Here is a 23969-nt window from a genome sequence, read left to right as displayed (position 1 = left end):
AGATCTCTGATCTGCTGGTGTGCTCCCCAAATGATCCTAACAGCCGGAGCTGGGCTGGTCAGAAGCCAGCAGCCAGAAGCCAGAAGCAAGGAGCTTCTTCTGAGTCTTCCATGTAGGTGCAGGTGCCCAGCTACTTGGGCCGTCTTCCACTGCTTTCCCAGACACAATATCAGGGAGCTGGAGCAGAAACAGAGGAGCCAGGACTTGAACTGACGCACAGCCTGCTGGGCTACAAGGCTGGCTCCTTATAAACACAACAACTCTTAAAGGATAGTCCATTATTATCTGCCTTTTTCAGATTAGGAAACAGAGATACAAGCAAGTTGAGTAATTTGGTCAAGATTACTAGAGAGGCTGAGCTTTAGACCTAGGCATTCTTTCTTAAGAGTTCATGCTCTTGGCCGGCGCCGCGGCTCAGTAGGCTAATCCTCCACCTTGCGGCGCCAGCACACTGGGTTCTAGTCCCGGTCAGGGCACCGATCCTGTCCCGGTTGCCCCTCTTCCAGGCCAGCTCTCTGCTGTGGCCAGGGAGTGCAGTGAAGGATGGCCCAAGTGCTTGAGCCCTGCACCCCATGGGAGACCAGGAGAAGCACCTGGCTCCTGCCATCGGAACAGCGCGGTGTGCCGGCCGCAGCGCGCCTACCGCGGAGGCCATAGGAGGGTGAACCAACGGCAAAAAGGAAGACCTTTCTCTCTGTCTCTCTCTCTCTCTCACTATCCACTCTGCCTGTCAAAAGAAAAAAAAAAAAAAAGTTCATGCTCTTGCCGGTGCCATGGCTTAACAGGCTAATCCTCCTCCTTGCGGCGCCGGCACACCGGGTTCTAGTCCCGGTCGGGGCGCCGGATTCTATCCCGGTTGCCCCTCTTCCAGGCCAGCTCTCTGCTATGGCCTGGGAAGGCAGTGGAGGATGGCCCAAGTGCTTGGGCCCTGTACCCGCATGGGAGACCAGGAGAAGCACCTGGCTCCTGGCTTCGGATCAGCATGATACGCCGGCCGCAGCAGCCGTTGGAGGGTGAACCAACGGCAAAAAGGAAGATCTTTCTCTCTGTCTCTCTCTCTCTCTCACTATCCACTCTGCCTGTCAAAAACAAAAAGAGTTCATGCTCTTTGTTGATCACTGCCTCTTTATACATGCTGGACAGACCTGTCTACTTATATGTTTGAAAGTTTTGTGAATCATGTGTGCCCCAAAACTAGAACTTCTTCCTTGGTGAGTGATACTTCCATCTGTCTCCCAAGTCATACAAACTAGAATCTAGGTTAAGCTTAGATTTGTATCTTTATTGATTTTCTGTCTAGTTCTGTTATTGAGATAGACATATTAAAGTGACCAACTTGTCTCCTTTCATATTTGTCATTTTTGCATCATGTATTTTGAAACTCTTTATTGGGTAGATACATATCTAGGATTATCTTCCTGGTGAATTGCCCCTTTTATCATTGTGTAATATCCCTCTTTGTTTCTGATCTACATTATCTGATACTGTTATAGCCACTGTATCTTTCTTTTAATTAGTGATTGCATTGTATGTCTTTTTCCATCCTTTTTACTGTTAACCTAACTGTCCTTGTCTGTATGTGTTGCTTTAGCAAAATACCTGAGACCCTGGAGGATAGGAAATTCAAGATTAGGGTGCCAGCAGTTTTATTGTCTAGTGAAGACCCAGTCTCTGTTTCCAAGATGGTACCTTTCATAATCTGTTCTCACATGATGAAAGAGCAGAAATGCAAAACTAGGTCCTGGATGGTTCCCTTTAGTCCTTTCTTAAGAGCACCAAACCAGGGCCAGCACCGTGGCTCTCGGGTTAATCCTCCGCCTGCTGCGCCGGCATCCCATGTGGGCGCTGGGTTCTACTTCCGGTTGCTCCTCTTCCAGGCCAGCTCTCTGCTGTGGCCCCAGAGGGCAGTGGAGGATGGCCCACGTGCTTGGGCCCCTGCATCGGAGTGGGAGACCAGGAAGAAGCACCTGGCTTCTGGCTTCGGATCGGCGCAGTGCTGGCTGTAGCGGCCATTTGAGGAGTGAACCAACAGAGGGAGGACCCCTCTCTCTCTCTCTCACTGTCTATAGCTCTACCTGTTAAATAAAAGAGCACCAAACCATTCATGAGATTAGAACTCTTCTCACCTAGTTGCCTCCCAAAAGTCACACCTCTTAATACTGTTGCTTTGGAGATTAAATCCAACATAAGTTTGGAAATGACATGAATATTCAAATCATAGTACTTACCTACATCTTAGTGAATTTCATGAAGATAGTATATATTTTTTGGATTATTTTTAAAAAACATATATTCTAGTAATATTTTTTGCTGCTATATTATTGAGGTGTTAAGATTTAGTTTTGCCATTTTATTATTTGCTTTTTTTCTGTTCCTGCTGGTTTTTGTTCTTGTTTCCCCTTTTCTACTTCTTCGTGGGTTACTTGACCATTATTTAGTGTTCTATTTTAAGTTACCTATAAATATTTTATTTTATTTTATTTTTTGACAGGCAGAGTGGACAGTGAGAGAGAGAGTTAGAGAGAAAGGTCTTCCTTTTTGCTGTTGGTTCACCCTCCAATGGCCGCCGCGGTAGGCATGCTGCGGCCGGCGCACCGCGCTGATCCGATGCCAGGAGCCAGGTGCTTCTCCTGGTCTCCCATGGAGTGCAGGGCCCAAGCACTTAGGCCATCCTCCACTGCACTCCCTGGCCACAGCAGAGAGCTGGCTTGGAAGAGGGGCAACCGGGACAGGATCGGTGTCCCGACTGGGACTAGAACCCGGTGTACTGGCGCCACAAGGCGGAGGATTAGCCTATTGAGCCGTGGAGCCGGCCTACCTATAAATATTTTTTAGTATATCTCTTTGAGTAGTTTTCTTAATGGTTGCTTTAGATAGTATATTTTACATGCTTAATTTATCACAGTCTACATCTATCAGTATTTTGCCACTTCAAGTGGTAGAAATCTTTAACATCACTTTAGATTTATTAAGTTGTATTTCATAAATATTTCTCATTTCTTTATTTTGTCTCTGCATCCCCTGCATTAGTTTACATTCACATCTTTTCTTACCTGTATTACTTCGATAGCCTCCTAGTATTTCCCTCTCAGTTCGTCTTCCTCAGTGCCACCAGAATGATCTTTCTAATAACAGTCCTGGTGTCCAGATCTTTCATTGTATCTCTCTACTGCCTCCACAATGAATTCCAAATTCCTGAGCTTGGCATACAAATTCTGTTGTAATATTGTCCTTACTTGCTTTTGCAGCCTCTTAGATATCTCAGCTTTCATTCATTCTCAGTTCCTTAACACAAAATTAGGTTTATTTATATATTTTAATTTACTATTTATTTTCATTTTGTTTTAAAGCAGGGATGGGGAACCTTTTTTTTCTGCCAAGAGCCATTTGGATATTTATAACATTATTTACAGGTCATACAAAATTATCCCCTTAAAAATTAGCCTGGGCCGGCGCTGTGGCTCAACAGGCTAATCCTCCGCCTTGCGGCGCTGGCACACCGGGTTCTAGTCCCGGTCAGGGCACCGATCCTGTCCCGGTTGCCCCTCTTCCAGGCCAGCTCTCTGCTGTGGCCAGGGAGTGCAGTGGAGGATGGCCCAAGTGCTTGGGCCCTGCACCCCATGGGAGACCAGGATAAGCCCCTGGCTCCTGCCACCGGAACAGCGCGGTGCGCCGGCCGCAGTGCGCTACCGCGGCGGCCATTGGAGGGTGAACCAACGGCAAAAGGAAGACCTTTCTCTCTGTCTCTCTCTCTCACTGTCCACTCTGCCTGTCAAAAATTAAAAAAAAAAAAAAAAAAAAAATTAGCCTGCTATAGACTTCTTGAATTTCTAGTCCCACCTATGGTTGCAATGGCAGGGCCACACTGAATGATTTTGCAGGCTTTGTCTGACCTGGGGGCTGGATGTTCACTACCCCGAAGGCAGAGAGATGGGATAAACGCACTGAAGATCTTCCACCCACTGATTTATGCCCCAGATGCCTGCAACAGACAGGGTTGCACAGGGCAAGAAACTGAGAATTCTACAACTCAATCTGGGTCACCCACACAGGGGCAGGAACCTCAGTATTTGAATCCGTGCACTCTGATATGAGATGTGGGTGTCCTAAGCAGTGTCTTGGCTGCTGCACCAAACGCCTGCCCCCAAACCAGCTTTGTTTATTGTGGGAATCCATGTCCTTATAGAATGTTCCTTGCTCCTCTCTTTTCTTTGTTTAACGCATACTTGTCCTTCAGGACTACTCAGTTAAAGGGAAAGCACTATTTGTCAATACTTGGGAGGGTATAGATGAATGAAAAGATGCATGTAGGATATCAGGATAAATGGGGTTGTATACCATGTTATAAGAAAAGATGAAAGAGTTGGGTAAATGTTACCTGGAGAAAACTAAAGGGAGACATTGGTGGCCTCAGGTATTTAAAAACCTTGTTTTTCATGCCTGGTAAGGAGATGTTTACAAGAATAGGAATAAAAGTACCTGGCAAACATATTTCAGTTTAGTAACACTTCCCGTGATTACAGGGATAACAGAATAATGGCATGGGCTGCCTTATTTTAGATGGGAGATCATCTCTTTTAGGGATGCTAAGACCAAGGCACAATAATTACTTATTAGGAGATGTTAGCAAATGCAAACATAATAGGAATTTTGACTAAAATATGTACCATTCCTGAGATTGTATGCATCTAAAGCTAGAAGAAATGCACCTTGCAATCCTTTTTTTTATATATATACTAGATAATATATGCTTTAATTTAATATACTTTCATTTATTTTATTTATTATATATGCCATATATATTTATTTTTTATATTTTTATTTTTAATACTAGATAATCATGGTCTGTCTTTTATTTTTATATGATTTATTTATTTATCTGAAAGGCAGAGTTACAGAGAGGCAGAGAGAGAGATCTTCCATTTGCTGGTTCACTCCCCTAATGGCTGCAACGGTCAGAGCTGGGCTGTTCTGAATCCAGGAGCCAGGAGCCTCTTCTGGGTCTCCCATGTCAGTGCAGGGGCCCAAGGACTTGGACTATCTTTCACTGCTTTCCCAGGCGCATTATCAGGGAGCTGGATGGGACGGGGAGCAGCTGGGTCTTGAACTTGTGCCCATATGGGATGCCAGCACCACACTTGGTGGCTTTACCCTCTATGCCACAGTACTGGCCCCTGCACCTTGTATTCAAAGAGTAATCAAAATTGGAGGGGATTAACTCATTCTTAAACAGAAATGATTAAAGTACGGTTGGTTATAATTATTTGATTACAGAAAATATAATATTGTTCTCTTGATTATGGATAGAAGCTATCTTCTGTTGATTTATATAGCCTAAATTTATGAATTAAAGGATAGTAGTTATTTAGAGAGAACTAAGATGAGCATTGGTGTTCTTTTTCGAAATATACCATATACCTCTTTGTGTCTAGAGGGCATGGAGAGGGTAGATATATGAGATATGGAAATGGTGGACATCAGGTATTTTTGGTTTTGTTTTTAAAGATTTATTTTATTTATTTGAAAGGCAGAGTTACAGAGAGAAAAAAGTAGAGACAGAAATCTTCATCTGCTGGTTCACTCCCCAAATGGCCTCAAACAGCCAGAGCTGAGGCCGATCAAAAGCCAGGAGCCAGGACCTTCTTCTGGGTCCCCCGTGGGCCATCTTCTGCTGCTTTCCCAGGCCATTAGCAGGGAGCTGGGTCAGAAGTGGAGCAGCTGGATTCAAACTGGTACCCACATGGGATGCCTCTACTGCAAACAGCTTAACCTGCTGTGCCACAATGCCAGCCCCAATGGGCATGAGGTTTCAGAGGTTCTCCAAAGGTTCTGTTTTACTTAAATAGTAGGGAACATATGTGTGTCTTTATTTTATTGCTTTCACAGATTATGAGTACTATAATTATTCTTTTGAATATTTTCCTTGTTCAATTTTTTAAAAGATTTTATTTATTTAAAAGGCAGTGTAATGGGGAGAGAGGGAGAGAAAGAGAGACATTTTTCATCACTGGTTTACTTTCCAAATGGCCACAATGGGTAGGGCTGGGCTTGGCTGAAGCCAAGAGCTAGGAGCTTCTTCTGGGTCTCCCATGTGGATGCAGAGGCCCAAGCAGTTGAGCCATCTTCTATTGCTTTCCCAGGCCATTTGCAAGGAGTTAGATTAGAAGTGGTACAACTGAGTGGTGTAGGAGGCTAAGCCTCTGCCTGCGGTGCCAACATACCATATGGGTACCAGTTCATGTCCCGGCTGCTCTTCTTCCAATCCAACACTCTGCTAATGGCCTGGGAAAGCAAAGGAGGATGGCCCAAGTGCTCGGGCTCCTGCACCGTCATGGGAGACCTGGAAGAAGCTTATGGCTCCTGGCTTCGGATTAGCCCAGCTCTGGCCGTTGAGGCCATTTGAGGAGTGTACCAGTGGATGGAAGACTCTCTCTCTCTCTCTCTCTCTCTTTGTAACTCTACCTTTCAAATAAACAAAATTAAAAATAGATTAAATAAGTGGAGCAGCCGGGACATGAACCCCTACCCATATGGGATGTCAGCGTGGCAGATGGCAATTTAACCTGCTATACCACAGTGCCAGCCCCCTTTGTTTAATTTTTAAAAATCAGAAGCTGGGGCTAGCGCTGTGGCTTAGCGGGTAAAGCCATCGCCTGCAGTGCTGGTGCCATTTCAATTCCCGGCTGCTCCACTTCTGGTCTTTCTCTACTGTGGCCTGGGAAAGCAGTACAAGATGGCCTAAGTCCTTGGACCTCTGCACCCACGTGGGAGACCCGGAGGAGGCTCCTGGTTCCTGGCTTTGGATTGGCGCAGCTCTGACTGTTGTGGCCAATTGGGAGTAAACCAGCAGTTGGAAGACCTCTCTCTGCCTCTCCCTCTCTCTCTGTATAACTCTGACTTTAAAATAAATAAATAAATCTTTAAAAAAAAAATCAGAAACAAACGTGGTACATGATGCCATTTATTAAGTCTTGGTGGTGATGTGACCATTTATTATATCTCTTTTTCTTTATGTAAAATATTTCATAATATAAAAAGAAAGTTCAGTAGTTACCTGTTTAAAAAAAGTAACTGCTGGGCTGGCGCCGTGGCTTACCAGGCTAATCCTCTGCCTTGCGGCGCCGGCACACCGGGTTCTAGTCCCGGTCAGGGTGCCGGATTCTATCCCGGTTGCCCCTCTTCCAGGCCAGCTCTCTGCTATGGCCCGGGAAGGCAGTGGAGGATGGCCCAAGTCCTTGGGCCCTGCACCCGCATGGGAGACCAGGAGAAGCACCTGGCTCCTGGCTTCGGATCAGCACGATGCACCGGCCGCAGCGGCCATTGGAGGGTGAACCAGTGGCAAAAATGGAAGACCTTTCTCTCTGTCTCTCTCTCTCACTATCCACTCTGCCTGTCAAAAAAAAAAAAAAAGTAACTGCTAAGTTCTTATTATATGTTGCCCATTTGCATATAACTTCTTTGATGATGATTGGTAATTTTATATAAAAGAAAGTAATTGGACCCTTGCTTACAGAACTGGACAGTACAGATGGTGCCAAGGTTTTTAGCAAGCAGCCAGGAAGAATCCAAAGAGTTGCAAGAGGATCAGGTGTGTCAACGAGAGATGTTCAGGAACTTTTGACGCAATATACCAAGTTTGCACAGATGGTTAAAAAAATGGGCGGTATCAAAGGACTTTTCAAAGGTAAGAAAAATAAGCTCATCATTAGGTTATAGATGGAAAAAAAAAAGAAAATTTAGAAATTGGATTTTAAAAAATTAGGGAGGCCAGTTGGTCCAGGGCTTAAAATGCTGCTTGTGATGCCTGTGTCCCATATTGAAGTGCCTGGGTTTGGGTCACAACTCAGCTCCCAGTTTCAGCTTTCTGCTGTTGGGCACCCTGGGAGACAGCAGTGATGAGTCAAGTAATTGAATCTCTGCCATCCACATATCAGACCTGAAATTGAGTTCACAGTTCCCAGCTTCAGCTGGTCCAACTCTGACTGTTGTGGGCATTTGGGAAGTAAACCAGAGTATGGGAGAGGTTTCTTTTTGTCTCTCTCTGCTTTTCCAATACTAAACAATATAAATAAATTTATTTTTAAAATTTATTTATTTTTAAAGATTTATTTTATGTATTTGAAAAACAGAGTTAGAGAGATTATATATCTGCTGGCTTACTCTCCAGATGGCTGCAACAGCCAATGCTGGGCCAGGCCTAAACCAGGAAGCAGGAGCTTCATTCAGGTGTCTCATGTGGGTGCAGGGTACAATCACTTGAGCCCCTGCTTTTCCAGACACATTAGCAGGGAGCTGGATTGGAAGTGGAGCAGCTGGGATTTGAATCGGCACCTGTTTGAGATGCTGACGCTATAGGTGACAACTTAACTCCCTATGCCACAATGCTAGCCCTCCCCCAATTTTTTTTACAAAGCTGTCTTATATGAATGAAAATAGAAAAAAACTTTAAAGTCAGAAAGTACTGCCAATATTGAAAAATTCACTGCTGAATTTCATGTTATATTTAAGTACTTCTTGGATTTCCATTGTGATCTTTGATTTAATCTATTTTCAGATTCAAGGTAATAAACATTAATATTTTAAAAAACAGACTTCATGATTTTATTTTTGTGAACATGTAATACAGATTATAGGAAATTTAGAGAACATTAAGAAATAGAAAAAAATTTAAGACACATAATACCTTTGCTCTCCAGAGAATCCTATGGACCCTATTGCATAACATTTGATGTAACTAATGCTTTCTTCTAGTAAATCATGACTATCTGAGAATGTTAAGTATTCTTTAAAATATTAGACTTTTTAAAAGATTTATTTATTTTATTTGAAAGGCAGAATTGTAGAGAGAGACTGAGGGAGAGACAGAGATCTTCCATCCCTGGTTTACTCCCCAGATGGCTGCAATGGCCAGAGCTGGGCCAGTTCGAAGCCAGGAGCTAGAAGCTTCTTCTGGATCTCCCTAATGGATGAAAGGGCCCTTGGGCCATCCCTCACTGCTTTCCCAGGCATATTAGCAGGGAGCTGGGTCAGAAGCAGGGCAGCAGGTGCCCATATGGGATATTGGTGCTACAGATGGCAGCTTAACCCACTATGCCACAATGCTGGCCATGAAAATATTAATTTTTAGCCCTAATTATTGCTGTTCCAGTTATACATGTAACTGTTTAATTCCTCTTTGTCTAACAGTTAGGCTTGTTCATTCACTTCTGTATTTATCTCAGTTTCTGTATCATTCTAGGTGGCCATGAATTTTCTCTGTTCTCATCAAAAACATAGTGGATGTTGAATCAATTTTGTAACAATGCCATCTCCAAGTTAATGATCCAATATTTTTTCATTATATGTGTTTTAGATTACTTCTTAAGTTTAACATTTCTTTGTACATTTATTGACATTTAATTTGTATACCACTTCTTCATGTTCCTTGTCCAGTCTTTCCATTGTTTTCCCTTTAAAAAAAAAAAGAGATTTATTTGTTTATTTGAAAGGCAGAGTTAGAAGAGAGAGAGAGAGAGAGAGAGGGAGAGAGAGACCCTTCATCCACTGATTCACTCCCCATTGGCTACAGTAGGCCAGAACTGGGCCAATCCAAAGCCAGGAACTAGGAGCTTCTTCCAGGTCTCCAATGTGAGTGCAGCAGCCCAAGCACTTGCACCATCTTCCACTGCCTTCTCAGGCACACTAACAGAGAGCTGGATTGGAAGAGGAGCAACCAGGACATTAATGGGCGCCCATATGGGATGCTGGAACTGCTTACTGGGATGCTAGCTCAATGCACTACACCACCACCCCAGTCCCTCCCTTACTGTTTTGTAGTAATATTTTAAAATCCTTGGTTTATATCTAAATATTTCTCCAGTTTTTCATTTGCTTTTATTTTTATTTTTAATGAAGATAAGTTTCCATTTTTTGTGTGGCCAAACCTATTTATCTTTTCCTTGGATTTCTTTTATGCTTATGAAAGCCTTTCTCATGTTGATACCTGTATGTTTTTCTATTTGTGTTAGGTTTCTTTTTTATTAATTTTTTCTTCATTTTACCGAAATTGGAATTTATTTTGCCATGTATTGTGTAAGGTAAAAAGATAACTTGTTTTTCCAAAGAGTTGATCAACTGTTCTAGTCCTCCTTTTAAGTTTTTTTCTATAATGTAAACAGCTATTAAAATGAATTTATTTTATTCCAGAAAATTTGAGTAGGAAAGCTCCAGAGATGAATAGTACCAATGATAAGATTTTTTTAAAAGATTTATTTTATTTATTTGAAAGACAGAGTTACAGAGAGAGGTAGAGATAGAGAGAGAAGTCTTCCATCCGCTGGTTCACTCCTCAGGTGGCTGCAACGGCTGGAGCTTGCCAATCAGGAGCCAGGAGCCTCTTCCGAGTCTCCAATGTGGGTATAGGGGCCCAAGGGCTTGGACCATATTCCACTGCTCTCCCAGGCCATAGCAGAGAGCTTGATTGGAAGAGGAGCAGCCGGGACTAGAACCGGTGCCCATATGGGATGCCGGCGCTTCAGGCCAGGGCTTTAACCCACTGCCACAGCGCCGGCCCCCAATGATAAGCTTTTAAAGAGAATGCATATTTACAGATATTTTTGTTATCTTTTTTGTTGCTGGCACTTTATTTTCCTTGTTTGCAGTGTCCTGTTTTCTCTTGTGACGAGGGAGAAAAGTTAGACAAACATGTTTAAAATTGGTTATAATTCCAAACAGCGCATGCTATTTCAGGTAGTGATTAATAAACAAATTGTGTCAATTTAACATCTTTCTCAAATGATCCTGATTATTCTTGATGGAACTATTTCAGATCTATCAGCCAGATCTTGTTTAAGGATTGGTTTTCAGGCCAGTGCCGCGGCTCACTAAGCTAATCCTCCACCTTGCAGCGCCGGCACACCGGGTTCTAGTCCCGGTCGGGCGCCGGATTCTGTCCCGGTTGCCCCTCTTCCAGGCCAGCTCTCTGCTGTGGCCAGGGAGTGCAGTGGAGGATGGCCCAAGTGCTTGGGCCCTGCACCCCATGGGAGACCAGGAGAAGCACCTGGCTCCTGCCATCGGATCAGCGCAGTGCGCCAGCCGCAGCGCGCCAACCGCGGTGGCCATTGGAGGGTGAACCAACGGCAAAAGAAAGACCTTTCTCTCTGTCTCTCTTTCACTGTCCACTCTGCCTGTCAAAAATAAAATAAAATAAAAAAAAGGATTGGTTTTCAATAAAGACACCCAAATAATTGGGCAGTGGATATGCACATGTACCTGTCACAGCAAACCCTTATTTTTTAGAAGCTTTAAGTTCTGAGAAGCAAACTCTTTGAACAAATTCCAGTGGACATGGAATTCACATCTTTTACAGTTTTATTAACCATGAATTTCTTTCACAGATTTTTATCATGTCTTGTCATAAAAACATATCTTTCATTCATAGTATATATTTATTTTTAGGTTTTTATTTCATTTACTTGAATGGCAGATTTACAGACAGAGAGGGAGAGACGGAGATTTCCATCTGCATGTTCACTCCCCAGATGACTGCAGTTGCCAGGGCTGGGCTAGGCTAAAGCTGGAAGCCTGGAACTCCATCCAGGTCTCCCACCTGGTACAGGGGCCAAGGCACTTAGGCTATCTTCCACTGCTTCCGCAAGCACCAGGCACCCAGGAGGGAACTGGACAGGAAGTGGAGTAACCAAGACTCAAACCATATGAGATGTCAGCTTACAGGTGGCAGCCCACACCACTGTACCACAGTGCTGGTCCCCACTGTAGTGCCAGTTCATGTAATTTTTTTCAGATTAGCCAGCTGTGATCAGAGAATCAGGGAAAACATTGATTTTCATTTTTGTCACTGCTCCTGAGAAGTTCATAGTTGATGTTCTTTTGAAATAATTTTGCTGATGCAGTTCTACCTATTGTTACTGCATTGATGATCTCTCTTCTTTCCTGCATCTTGATCATTCAGCTGTTCTTTAAAAGAAGTTTATACTTACTCTGGCCCAGAGGGCATCTCTCTCCTTGGCTGCCTGTTTCCTTTGAAGATCTAAGTGTGTGGAATTAATTTTTTTTTTCTGTTTATTTCAGAAGCAGAGGACAAAGTGAGTGCCTATCCATTGGTTAACTTCCCAGATGCCCACAAAGGCTGGGCCTGGGCCTGGGCCATAGCCCAGAGGAGGGAACATAGTCCAGATCTCCCACATGGAAAGCAGGAACTCAATTACTTGAGCCATTGCTGCTTCGCAGGGTCTGCATTGGCGGGAAGCTGTCAGGAGTTGGAGCTAGGAATCCAACCCTGACTGTGGGATGTGGGCACATTAACTGTTAGCCAAGTGCCTGCTCCAGTGTGTGCATTTTTGAAAAGCTTCTTAGAATTATACCATGCTTCAGGATCTCTCAGACTCATTTTTTCACATTCATTTACCAGTCACCCAGTCTCCTTCCAAACTGACTGGTATCTGTAAACTCAGCTTTTTGTTTCACCTTCTCCCAGAGTGCTACTGAGCTATTGTTACTATAGTTTCCTGTTAGTAATGGCTGGATACAATTTTGTTGATAATGCCTCATTCACATGTACACCTGAAAGGATTAACAAAATCATAGCCTTAAGAAAGTTCTTTGTCCCTTTATGTGAAATTTTTCTTGTTCTTCCTCAAAAAAAAAAAAGTGTAATTGAGATAAAGATTAGAAGGGAATATGTACAAATAGAAATAACTGTATGATCTTGATATTTTTTATTTGGGGCTGCTGCTGTGGTGTAGGGGTGAAGCCACCACCTGCAGTGCTGTCATCCCATATGGGTGCCAGTTTGAGTCCTGGATACTCCATTTCAGATCTAGCTCCCTGCTAATGCACTAGGAAAGCAGGGAAGTATGGCCCAAGTACTTGGGCCCCTGCACCCACTTGGGAGACCCAGATGAAGCTCCTAGCTCCTGGCTTCGGCCTGGCCAAGCCCTGGCCATTGCAGCCATTTGGGGAGTGAACCAGGGGATGGATCTGTCTATTTGTCTCTTTCTCTGCCTCTGCTTCCCCTTCTCTGTAACTCTTTCAAAAAATTAAATAAATAAATAAACCTTTAAAAAAACAACTTTCTGTGATACTCTGATATTACATCCTGCATCTGTTCAAAATTTTTCAGGCGGTGACATGTCTAAAAATGTGAGCCAGTCACAGATGGCAAAATTGAATCAACAAATGGCCAAGATGATGGATCCAAGAGTTCTTCATCACATGGGTAAATACAAACTTATTGCCAGTTGCTAACACATAGTTTAATTTATAAGGGTTGAGTTTTAGTGATAAGCCTTCTGTTGTGATATGAAAATGTGTTCAAAACATAAGACTTGAGGGCAGTGGCTGTCTGAATCTTGAATTGCTGCAGTGGTGCTGTGTGAGTGGATTTTATTCACTCCTGCTGCCACCTGTGTGATTTTTGAGCAAGCTATGTAATCATCTTTTGCAAATGCTTGTTCTAGTGACTTTTTGCTCTGTTTTGGAACCCAGATATTTTCAATGATGAGACTTTGAAATTACTGAAGGATTGTGAATACTTTTACTGTGTAACTTTGATAAGTATCTTGAACTTTCTAAACTTTACCCTTCTGTGAAATCACAGATAATAGCTAATGAGGAAATTGTGACAATTAAATAAGCTAATATATAATGAAAGCATATAGTAGATTTTTAATAAATGGTGAATTTTTTTCTTCCTGTAAGTCATTTGAAACAGCTTCTCATTGATTACTTTTATGTAACTTACTACTGTTTATGGCAAGATTCTTTTGGACTTGACAGAAAAATATATTATAGTTAGATTTATTGAGTGTGTAACAGGTATTATTCTAAGATGGTTGCCTGTATTCTTCAATGAGATAGATTATTCATCCTTTCTTGTAGATGAGGATACTGTTGATAATATAAAGTTTTAGTTGATATATTCTTTAAGACTGATGACAAAATTACAGCCAGAATCCAGTATTTTTTAGTAGTTAATGTACTTGTTAGATAAAAGTGATGAAGTGTGTCAACTTCTGCTTAATAATTACCTGTTTTTACTTTACTTTGGCTTTAGGTGGTATGGCAGGACTTCAGTCCATGATGAGGCAATTTCAACAGGGTGCTGCTGGCAATATGAAAGGCATGATGGGATTCAATAATATGTAAAGAAGATGCCTTACTATAAACTGACTGAGTTGATTGCATTATTTGCTGAGACCTCAGTTTCCCTTCTTTTTGCAAATGGGGGGAAAAAAGAGTATTTTTCTTGCCTATCTTTCTTTTTTTCCTCTCATCTTTTCCCCTCTTTTCCCTTCTGTCCTTCTTTCCCTCCCTCCCTTCCTTTCATACAAGGGAAGAATATATATGGTTTTTGTGGAAATCATTATATTTTTGCTTTAGATTTTCTTCTTAGTCTTCACCATAATACTTCTTAAGTTAATCAAATCATGATGTAAAATTTTAGTACTTAAAGGTTTTTAATTGTCTCAAAAGGCCAAGCATTACATTTGTAAACAGTCCTGGTCAGTAGTTAAATGATATCTCAATAAAAATGCTGTAAAATAAACTTAAAAGTGGTTATAAGTTAAGGGGTTGTTAACTTTCTTTATGGTTTAAAATGATCAGTGTATCACACAAAAAGGTAGGAAAGCAAATATATACATGTCATTTAAAGCTATGCCTGGAAATATACCTTATGAGAAATATGGTAGAGTAACTTAACCATGAGTATTAGGTATTTTTATTTAAGTTAGAAGAATTATGATAATTTTTCCATAGAAAATCTTAGCTCTGCCATTAAAACAGATTGATAATTTGATTACAATTTGCAATGTATAATATTTTGTATATAACTTGTGTTTTTAACCTATTTTTAAAGCCTTAATGGCAATTCTTGATTTTTTTTAAAGCCACTTTTATGTTTCTTACATACCAAAAATCTACTTGAAGAAACAGATATACTTTGATAAAAACAGCTAATGTATAGACCAAATGAGAAAATATTGCAAGTATTAGGCTGTCATGACTATATATTAAAAACAATGAGACTATGATAAGGTTGGTCTGATTATTGGTTATATGTAAAAAACTGAAAATACTAGAATTATTATGCCTGTTCATTATTGACATCATGAAGATAATAGGTTTGATGTAGCACTATGTTTTTTGAGCTAAGATGAAATGATCTCCAGCAAAGGATTGATTTGTAATAGAAGAGAGTGAAATAAAAAGCTAGTTTTTATGGTATTAATAATTTATGACTCAGGTGCTTTGAAAAGGTCTTATAAGCCAATGTATCTTTTTAACAATTTAAAAAAAAAATGCAACTGATTTTCATGCTTACTTTAGGCAAAGATTTTTATATCCTACTAAATTTTTTTTTCTCCAGCTAAGGAATAGACTATCCCTATAGAACACTGTTTGAAATGATGTATCTTGAATTCTGTGGAAATATCACAGCAAGGTCCAGCCAGAGAAATGTGACAATGGAAAAAATATTGTTCTTCAAAGCCATTTCCAATTAAACTGATGCATATCATCTTTTGGGTATGCATTTTTGTGATTTTTATCATTGGGGTATCAGTTTTGCCTTCTGACCATAAAAGAGAAATGAGACCTTTGGCAGTAACAGCCATAAGCCTCAAGCATAGCTGTAATATTTTATGTTTGATGCAAACTCCATTTTTGGCAGAGGGCAAGAACATATAATTCAGCTTTCATTTATCTTTTCTGTTAAAATGAGGAAGTGGTGGGGCCGGTGGTTCTCATATGAGTGCTGATTTGAGTCTCGGCTGCTCCACTTCTGATCCAGCTCCCCGCTAATGGCCTGGGAAAGCAGTGGAAGATGGCCTGAGTGCTTGGGCCCTTGCACCCACACAGGAGACCAGGAAGAAACCCCTGGCTGCTGGCTTCGATCTGCCTAGCTTTAGCCATTGCAGCTATTTGGGAGTGAATCAGTGGCTGGAAGACTTCTCTCTGTCTCTCTCTCTCCTTATCTGTAACTGCATTTCAAATAAATAAGTAAATTTTGGGAAAAAAATAAAGTTTTCTTATAAAAAAAATGAAGGAAGTGGTGGAGATAACTGTCCAAAGTCTTGATTCCATTAACTGTAAACAGATACAGCCTCTTTGAGCTTTCAGTGCTTATGCAGGCAAAATTATAAAACAAAAACAAACTTAGAAATTCACTACCAAATTCACAGTTCAAGTGTGGGTAGGTGTCAGTGTTTTCCTGAAAATATCACATTTGCTCTGTATTTGTGTGTGTGTATATAATGCATTTTGTAAATATATATATGTACACACAACACATCAAGTGTATGGAGGAATTTTTTGGAAAAGATCAAATGCTTCTTAACATGTAATAACATAGACTATTATTTTGTTCAAATGAATATAATATATTACAGTGTGAGAGGAAGTTCTAAAATTCTGATACGTAGTATTATTGTACTAACCTTGAGTAGAAATACAGTGTACCTAGCTAAAAATAAATAAAATGTTACCATGAATACTAATAAACAGGTAGCAACAAAACCAGAAGATTTACTAGAACTAAAGCCCCATATCAGACATTAATATAAATGTAAAATTAATGTTATATTAATAGTTTATTTCTCTGGGTTCTAGTCCCGGTTGGGGCGCCAGTTCTGTCCCGGTTGCTCCTCTTCCAGTCCAGCTCTCTGCTGTGGCCCGGGAAGGCAGTGGAGGATGGCCCAAGTGCTTGGGCCCTGCACCCGCATGGGAGACCAGGAGGAAGCACCTGGCTCCTGGCTTTTGATCGGCGCAGCGCGCCAACTGTAGTGGCCATTTGGGGGGTGAACCAACGGAAGGAAGACCTTTCTCTCTTCTCTTTCTCTCACTGTCTAATTCTGCCTGTCAAAAAAAAAATTTTTTTTCAGTGAATGTAGGAGGTCTAAAAGTAAACTATAATAAAAAATAAATTCAAAAGAATTTTTTAAAGATTTATTTATTTGAGAGGTAGAGTTACAGACAGACAGGAGGAGAGACAGAAGTCTTCCATCTGCTGGTTCACTCCCCAGATGGCCGCAGCGGACAGAGCTGTGCCGATCTGAAGCCAGGAGCCTCTTCCAGGTCTCCCACGTGGGTGCAGGGGCCCAAGGACTTGGGCCATCTTCTAATGCTTTCCCAGGCCACAGCAAGAGAACTGGATTGGAAGAGGAATAGCTGGACTATGAACTGGCACCCATGTGGAATGCCAGCACTGTAGGCAGAGGCTTAGCCCAGTACGCCACAATGCCAGCCCTCAAAAGAATTTTCTACAGGTAGCTGTAGTACATGTAAACATGAAGAAATAGAACAAAGCATTTAAAATTGTGAAAGGTTGAATTTGATGCTTATGTAATAGTAGAAAAAAAGTATTTTACTATTTGAATAAAGAGAGCGGCCAAAAACTATGAGCTCTAATAAGAACTACCATGGTAGTGAGAATCACTGTTAAATAACAACTCAATGTATGTAATTACTGATCTTTCTGAACACTTAGAAATAAGTAAGCCAGGTACATGACCTAAAACCAGAAAGTCATCATCACATACTTAATCTAGATGATTCTCTGTATCACTGGCATTCACTGGGTTAGAAAGTCATCCTCACAATTCGCCAAATTCCATTTACCATGTTCTGAACATCAAAGTCTAGCGTTAAATTTGAACCTAATGCCTTCTTTGCATTTGAGCATGAGTTACAAAAATGATGAGTTTACATCTCAAGTGCTGGGGAGAAATTTAAACTTTATCCCTGTATGTGTAGCTGTGGTGTATTATTTTTATAAAGTAATTAATTGATGTGATATGAGTTTGCTATGGTAGATTTTCCTCACTGTGCCTGTAGGGTAGGTAACTTATTTGCGCCTAATGCTGAGTAGTTGCTCACCTCAGACCCAGGGCCATATCTTTCTTGCATTGATCTCTTATCTGTAATATGGGCATACTAAATACAAGGTAATTTGTTAAAAAAATTTGTTGAGACTTTTAGGTAAAAATACACCTTTGTAGGCTGGTAATTATGATACATTCCTCTTACTAATGTGCTGATTGCCACACAAACTGAGTTTGGCATTCTTACTCTACTTTTAGCAATTCTCATTCCTTTTCTCTCCATGTAAAATCATCTGAAGAACATGTTATGTATCTTTTAGCCTCAATTGCCTTATAGGGTACTCAGCCTAAAAGCTTTTCTTGGTACTGTTGGATCATTTTCTTGCTTGTAAAAGGTACAAATCAGGTGAGCCTGACACTAAAATAAACTCCCCTACTTGGGGTCTGAGACCCCTTAAGTTTTATGAGCCTCTTCCCAGAGAAATTCTATACTTTCATCAAGTGAGGAGAACATTTAATGTCTGCATATTCCCATGATTTAGGAATCATGTTTGCCTATTTTTCAAGCATTTATAAGCAAAAGGGAAATTTGATCTTCAGTGACCCTAAAGGGGTGAGAATTGTTACTGGATATGATCATGCACCCATACTTTCTGACCTTGGGAAATCAATTAAGGGTTGTAATTTCAATTCATGCAGAGCAGTAAGAAATATGAGGGGGCCTGGTGCTGTGGCATAGTGGGTAAAGCCACAGCTAGCAGTGCCGGTGTCCCATATGGGTGCTGGTTCAAGTCCCGGCTGTTCCACTTCTGATCCGGCTCTCTGTTGTGGCCTGGGAGAGCAGAAGATGGCCCAAGTCCTTGGGCCCCTGCACCCACGTGGGAGACCTAGAAGAAACTTCGAATCTGGCTTCGAATCGGCACAGCTCCAGCCATTGTGGCCTTTTTGGGATTGAACTAGTGGAAGACTGACCTCTCCGTCTCTCTGTAACTCTGCATTTCAAATAAACACATAAATCTTTTAAAAAAAAATGAATTTTTTGGAAAATTGTATGGATGGGTTTCAGTTGTCTGTAGCAAAATACTTTTAAATTTCATTTTCCACAAACTTCTTGAATAATTGTGTTTTAGGGCCCTGTATATAGGATTGAGTTATTTTAATGCAAAGTTGAGTAACATATTGTGTCAGATAACTTTAGGGAGCATTTCTGGATTGGGACTGGTAGGAAAATGGAATTTAAAGCATCAGTTGGGAGCAGCAGTTATGCACAGCACACACGTGGGATAACCACAGCCCATATTGCGGTGTCTGGGTTCAAGTCCTGGCTCTGCTTCCCATTCCAGCTTTCTGCTAATGTGCACCCTGGGAGGCAGCAGTGATGGCTCAAATAGTTGGGTCCTGCCACCCGCGTGGATGACCCAGAATGAGTCCCTGGCTCTTGGCTTCCACCTGGCCTACCCTGGCTGTTGCAGACAGTTGGGGGAGTGAACCAGCACACAGAAGGACTCTGCCTTTCAAATATTATTGTATAAATATGTATCATACCAAATGAAGCCTTTGTGGCCAAAATTATGTTTTTTGACTTCTAAATATTTGCAAAAGCTTTCATTCTAAATGCTTCAGCTAGTTTGATGTTAAAGTCATTGAGTAATCACTGCAATGCTTTTAAATTTGGTTGAATATTAAGAAAAACGGGGAAAATCTGGGAAGCTCCCTTTTCCACACATGCCTGAAGCACATAAAACACAAAATATTCCTCGTATTTGTCAAGATGGAAGCTTGCTATTGCTTTGCTCTTCTTCAGGTCTTCTTAGTTCCTAAAATCGCACTTAAGTAGTTCAGAGAAGGAAGTGTAAGCGAAATTCATCCTTGGGACTTTGTTTCAGGGGTATTCTGGCCGGATGGTCATCCGTGTCTAGAATAGGCAGCAGGAGCCGTGCATTTTACAAAACATTTTCAGCAACCACGGATCACTAGCCTCTGAAGCAGTCCACGTAGCTGGTTTCAAGTGAGAAACCACGGGTTGAGAGGACCCAGCCCGAGGGCGGCTCGGAGGCCCGACTCAGGTTTCAGGTACAGGTACGCGGCATGACGTCACGGGCGGTGCTGGGCGTTGGCCGCGAGGGCTCCGGGCGTGGGCCTGGCCGGAAGCGGAGCAGCCGAAGGCCCCGCCTCGCTCCGCCACGCGCGAGCCGCCAGTCGTGCCTCCCAGGCCGCGGCCAGCGGGTGCCCAGCCCTCACCCCTCAGGCGTCTCCTCTCGCGGCCGCTGGGTCGGTCGCTTTCCCTGTGACTTGGCGAGGCTGACGGCGGCCGGCGCGAGCCACTTCGGCGGGGCTCGGCCAGCGGCGGCGTGGGAGGTAGAGGATGGAAGTGGGCTTACCGGCCACCAACCTCTGTCTCCACAGCAGCCCTGTGGCGGCGGCGACCATGGATCGGGAAGCAGTGGGCCGTGCGGAAGGAGGAGAAGCAGTCGCAGCCTCGGGAGCTGCGGCCGCCGCGGCGTTCCGGGAGTCGGCGGGGCGGGTAGGTGGGGCCGCCCAGGGTGGCGGCGCCGAGGCGGGGGCCGGGAGAGCCGAGCCTCCTCCTCCCGGTGTCGTCCGCGGGCTGTCCCTTTGCCGGGCCTTCCGCCGAGCAGGCCTGCGGGAGGACGTGAGTTTCGGGGTGCCTTCTCACCTGTCTGGGGGAAGCACGGATGCCTCCGCCCACCCGGGGCGCCCCTCACGCGTCAGCCCCTTCGCGGGCGACGCCGCGGACTGCCCGGCGGCCTCGGGTTTTCGGGGCTGGTGACCCAGTTCTGGCATGCGAGCTGGAGAAGGAAGGCGTGAGCCCTCACGGCTGGCCCTAGGGTAGCTGGCAGCCTGGGGACGGCGGCTGCAGCCACTTGTCAGCCCCTTGTGCAGGCGCCTGGCAGGGCGTGAGCCCCCTGGCTGGTTACTAGCAGCTCATGCGGAGTGTTTACACTCAGGCTTGCATTCACCGAATCCGTGTCGCCGCCGCAGGAGGCGGGCATTAGCACCCCCACTTCGCCAACGGGGCCGCTCAGGCGCAGCTGCGTGGCCCGACAGACGGAGAGAATTCGGGTGGCACTGTGAATGGTGATCGAAAATTTTCCAGTAGCCGCGTTCAAAAGGCAAACAGAAACCAGTGGTGCTTATTTTACTGGTAGATGTTGTTTAACCCAGTTTGTCAAAACCATGTCCACACACAATTATTTCTTGTTCTTTTCCTCCTCTGTGAGGAGGAGGAGGCGGAGGAGGAGGGCATGCAGGAAGGCAGTCGGGGAGCCAGGAGCCACTCCGCGTTTTCAGTGGAGACCTGCTGTTGGCAGGGCCACTTGAACTGAACCATGAACTCCGCAGTGCTCCGTGTGCTTTCCTTCTGGTACCAGAATTGTTCTCATCACCACTAAAGCTTTGCATCTTTCTAATGGCAGAATAAATCTACCTCTACTGCTGTACTAGATAGTTGTTGGAAGAGAAGCTCTTTATTTTGGTTTAGGGTAATGTTTCCATATTCTTGGTTTAAAAATAATAAATAATAAATATCTGCTGGCGCTATGGCCTAGGCATGTCCAGCTGCTGCCTGCAGTGTCGGCATCCCATAGGGACTTCGGCTTCCTGCCAATGTGCCTGGGAAAGCAGCAGAAGATGGCCCAAATCCTTGGGCCCCTGCACCCATGTGGGAGAACTGGAAGAAGCTCCTGGCTCCTGGCTTCGGATTGGCCCAGCACTGGCTGTTACTGCCATTTGGGGAGTGAACCAGCAGATGGAAGATCTCTCTTTGCCTCAGCCTCTGCCTCTCTGTAATTCTGTCCTTCAAATAAATAAATAAGTATTTAAAAAAAAATAATAAACAGCAAGAAGGCTTTGGAGCAAAAGGTAGAATTCACAGGAATACCCTCACAGCCCTTTCCTCTTACATACTAGGATTCTCTATACGTATATTATCTCTTTTCTCTTATACATAAATCAGTTCATTCTATACAAATGTTTTGTCCATTTTTGCTTGCTTATTTGTGTTCCTGAAACTAAAACATCTCTGGAAACCCCTGACCTATGCCCGGTGGTTTAAGCCCAGAAGAGGAAGAGGCCGGTGAGATGGAGATCTGAGTAAGAGGGACAGACTGCTGTCTTGTGCTCCTGAAGTCGGTCAGACAGAACTGAGAACCCGCGAGTGCTCTAACACCGGCCACCACGATTTCTTTTACTCATCAGTACGATTTCTACAGGTCAGGGCTGACAACTATGGCCTATGGGCCAGATCTAGCAAGTCACCTGCTTATGATTTACTGGAACACAGAGGCATACCCATTCATTATATAGTTTCCCTACAGTGGCTGCTCATCCATGGCAACTTTTGCAGAGACTATGTGATCTGCAAAGCCTAAAAGATTTAAACTTCACAGAAAACATATGCTGACCTCTGCTTAAAATGATAAACTTAAAATTTTGGTTTTAAGCGGGCACCGTGGCTCAGTAGGCTAATCCTCTGCCTTGCAGCGCCGGCACACCGGGTTCTAGTCCCGGTCGGGGCACTGGATTCTGTCCTGGTTGCCCCTCTTCCAGGCCAGCTCTCTGCTGTGGCCAGGGAGTGCAGTGGAGGATGGCCCAAGTGCTTGGGTCCTGCACCCCATGGGAGACCAGGATAAGCACCTGGCTTCTGCCTTCGGATCAGCGCGGTGTGCTGGCTGCAGCATGCCTACCACAGCGGCCATTGGAGGGTGAACCAACGGCAAAAAAGGAAGACCTTTCTCTCTGTCTCCCTCTACTGTCCACTCTGCCTGTCAAAAATTAAAAAGAAAAAAAAAATTTGGTTTTACTATACAAAAATTAATAGTAAAGCTTTTTTTTTTAAAAGAAAAGATTTATTTGAAAGGCAGAGTTACAGATAGAGAGACAGACACAGAGGGAGAAAGAGAGAAAGATCTTTGTCCGCTGGTTCATGCCTCAGTTGGCTGCAATGGCAGGGGCTGGGCCAGGCTGAAGCCAGGAGTCTGGAATTCCAAAATGGACTCCCATGTGGGTGGCAGGAGCACCAGCACGTTTTTTTCTATTGCTTTCCCAGCTAGATCAGAAGTGGAACAACTCGAACATGAACTGTCACTTGTATGGGATGCTAGCTTAGCCCACTGTGCCACAATACCAGCCCCAATGTTAACCTTTTAAAAGAAAAGCTGGTACTGGCACTGTGGCGTAGGGGGTAAAGCCGCCGCCTGCAATGCCAGCATTCTATATGGGTGCTGGCTTAAGTCCTGGCTGCTCCAGTTACTTGAGCCATCACCACTGCCTTCTGGGGCATTAGAAGAGAACTTGGATCAGGAGTTGGAGTGAGAATCCTAACCACTAAGCCAAATGCTTACTCCTGTTGGCTTTCCCTCCTCTCCCCTCTCCTCCCCTCCCTTTCCCTTCCTCTGTCTTTCTTTTTAGATTTGTTCATTTATTTGAAAGGCAGAGTTAGAGAGAGGCAGAGAGAGAAAAGTCTTCCATCCACTGGTTCACCCCCAAATGACTGCAATGGTCAGAGCTGGACATATCCGAAGCTAGGAGCCAGGACCTTCTTCTGGGTCTCCCATGTGGGTACAGGAGCCCAAGACTTGGGCCATCTTCTGCTGATTTACCAGGCCATAGCAGAGAGCTGGATCAGAAGAGGAACAGCCAAGATTATAATGGCACCTATATGGGATGCCAGTACTGCAGGCGACGGCTCTATGCACTATGCCACAGCACTGGCCCCAGTTTTTTCTTTTTTTTTCCAACTTTTAGGAAAGTATAGCCAAGAGTCAAGGTTAATGGAGATTTTGTGGTTGTCTTTATGACTCTGGCAGAATATTTTGATATGTTAAAGTTGTCTAAAGAATTTAAAGTAGTTGAGCCCACTGAGACATTCTTTTCTGTGTCTTCTGAAGGCAAAATCAAACCAGTGAAAGATTGCTAGAGGGAGCAGTGAGAAGCTGCTTCTGCTCTGAGGGGTGGGGTGGGGTGGGGCATGGTGTTGTACTGTAACATATCTGAGCTCTCTCTTTACTGACTGCTGACGCAGTGGCATTAGATCCATTCAGTTAGCATGACTGGAGATCTAACTCACTCCTCTGCTTTCCCTTATATGGGAAATTAAGAGATCTAAAGAGTTGAGTCAGGGGGATGGCACTG

General features: G+C 43.5%; 1 protein-coding gene across 4 annotated transcripts in view; it reads left to right on the top strand.

The window, feature by feature from the left end:
• Positions 1-23969, top strand: part of LOC133769903 (signal recognition particle subunit SRP54) — an 87886-nt gene that overhangs the window by 37068 nt on the left and 26849 nt on the right. For 2 of the 4 annotated variants that reach the window (XM_062205267.1, XM_062205269.1), the window contains 3 exons: positions 7514-7684; positions 13121-13216; positions 14054-14567. In XM_062205267.1, coding sequence (XP_062061251.1) covers positions 7514-7684; positions 13121-13216; positions 14054-14145 — 359 coding nt within the window. In that variant the 3' untranslated portion in view covers positions 14146-14567. Of the gene's footprint in view, positions 1-7513; positions 7685-13120; positions 13217-14053; positions 14568-20046; positions 20344-23969 lie in introns of those variants that run through there. The other 2 variants (XM_062205271.1, XM_062205270.1) reach the window with 2 other exon arrangements.

This window comes from Lepus europaeus, chromosome 11 (genome assembly GCF_033115175.1).
Source record: "Lepus europaeus isolate LE1 chromosome 11, mLepTim1.pri, whole genome shotgun sequence".
In the NCBI taxonomy this organism is placed as follows: Eukaryota; Metazoa; Chordata; class Mammalia; order Lagomorpha; family Leporidae; genus Lepus; species Lepus europaeus.
This window is presented reverse-complemented; position numbering and strand designations above follow the sequence as displayed.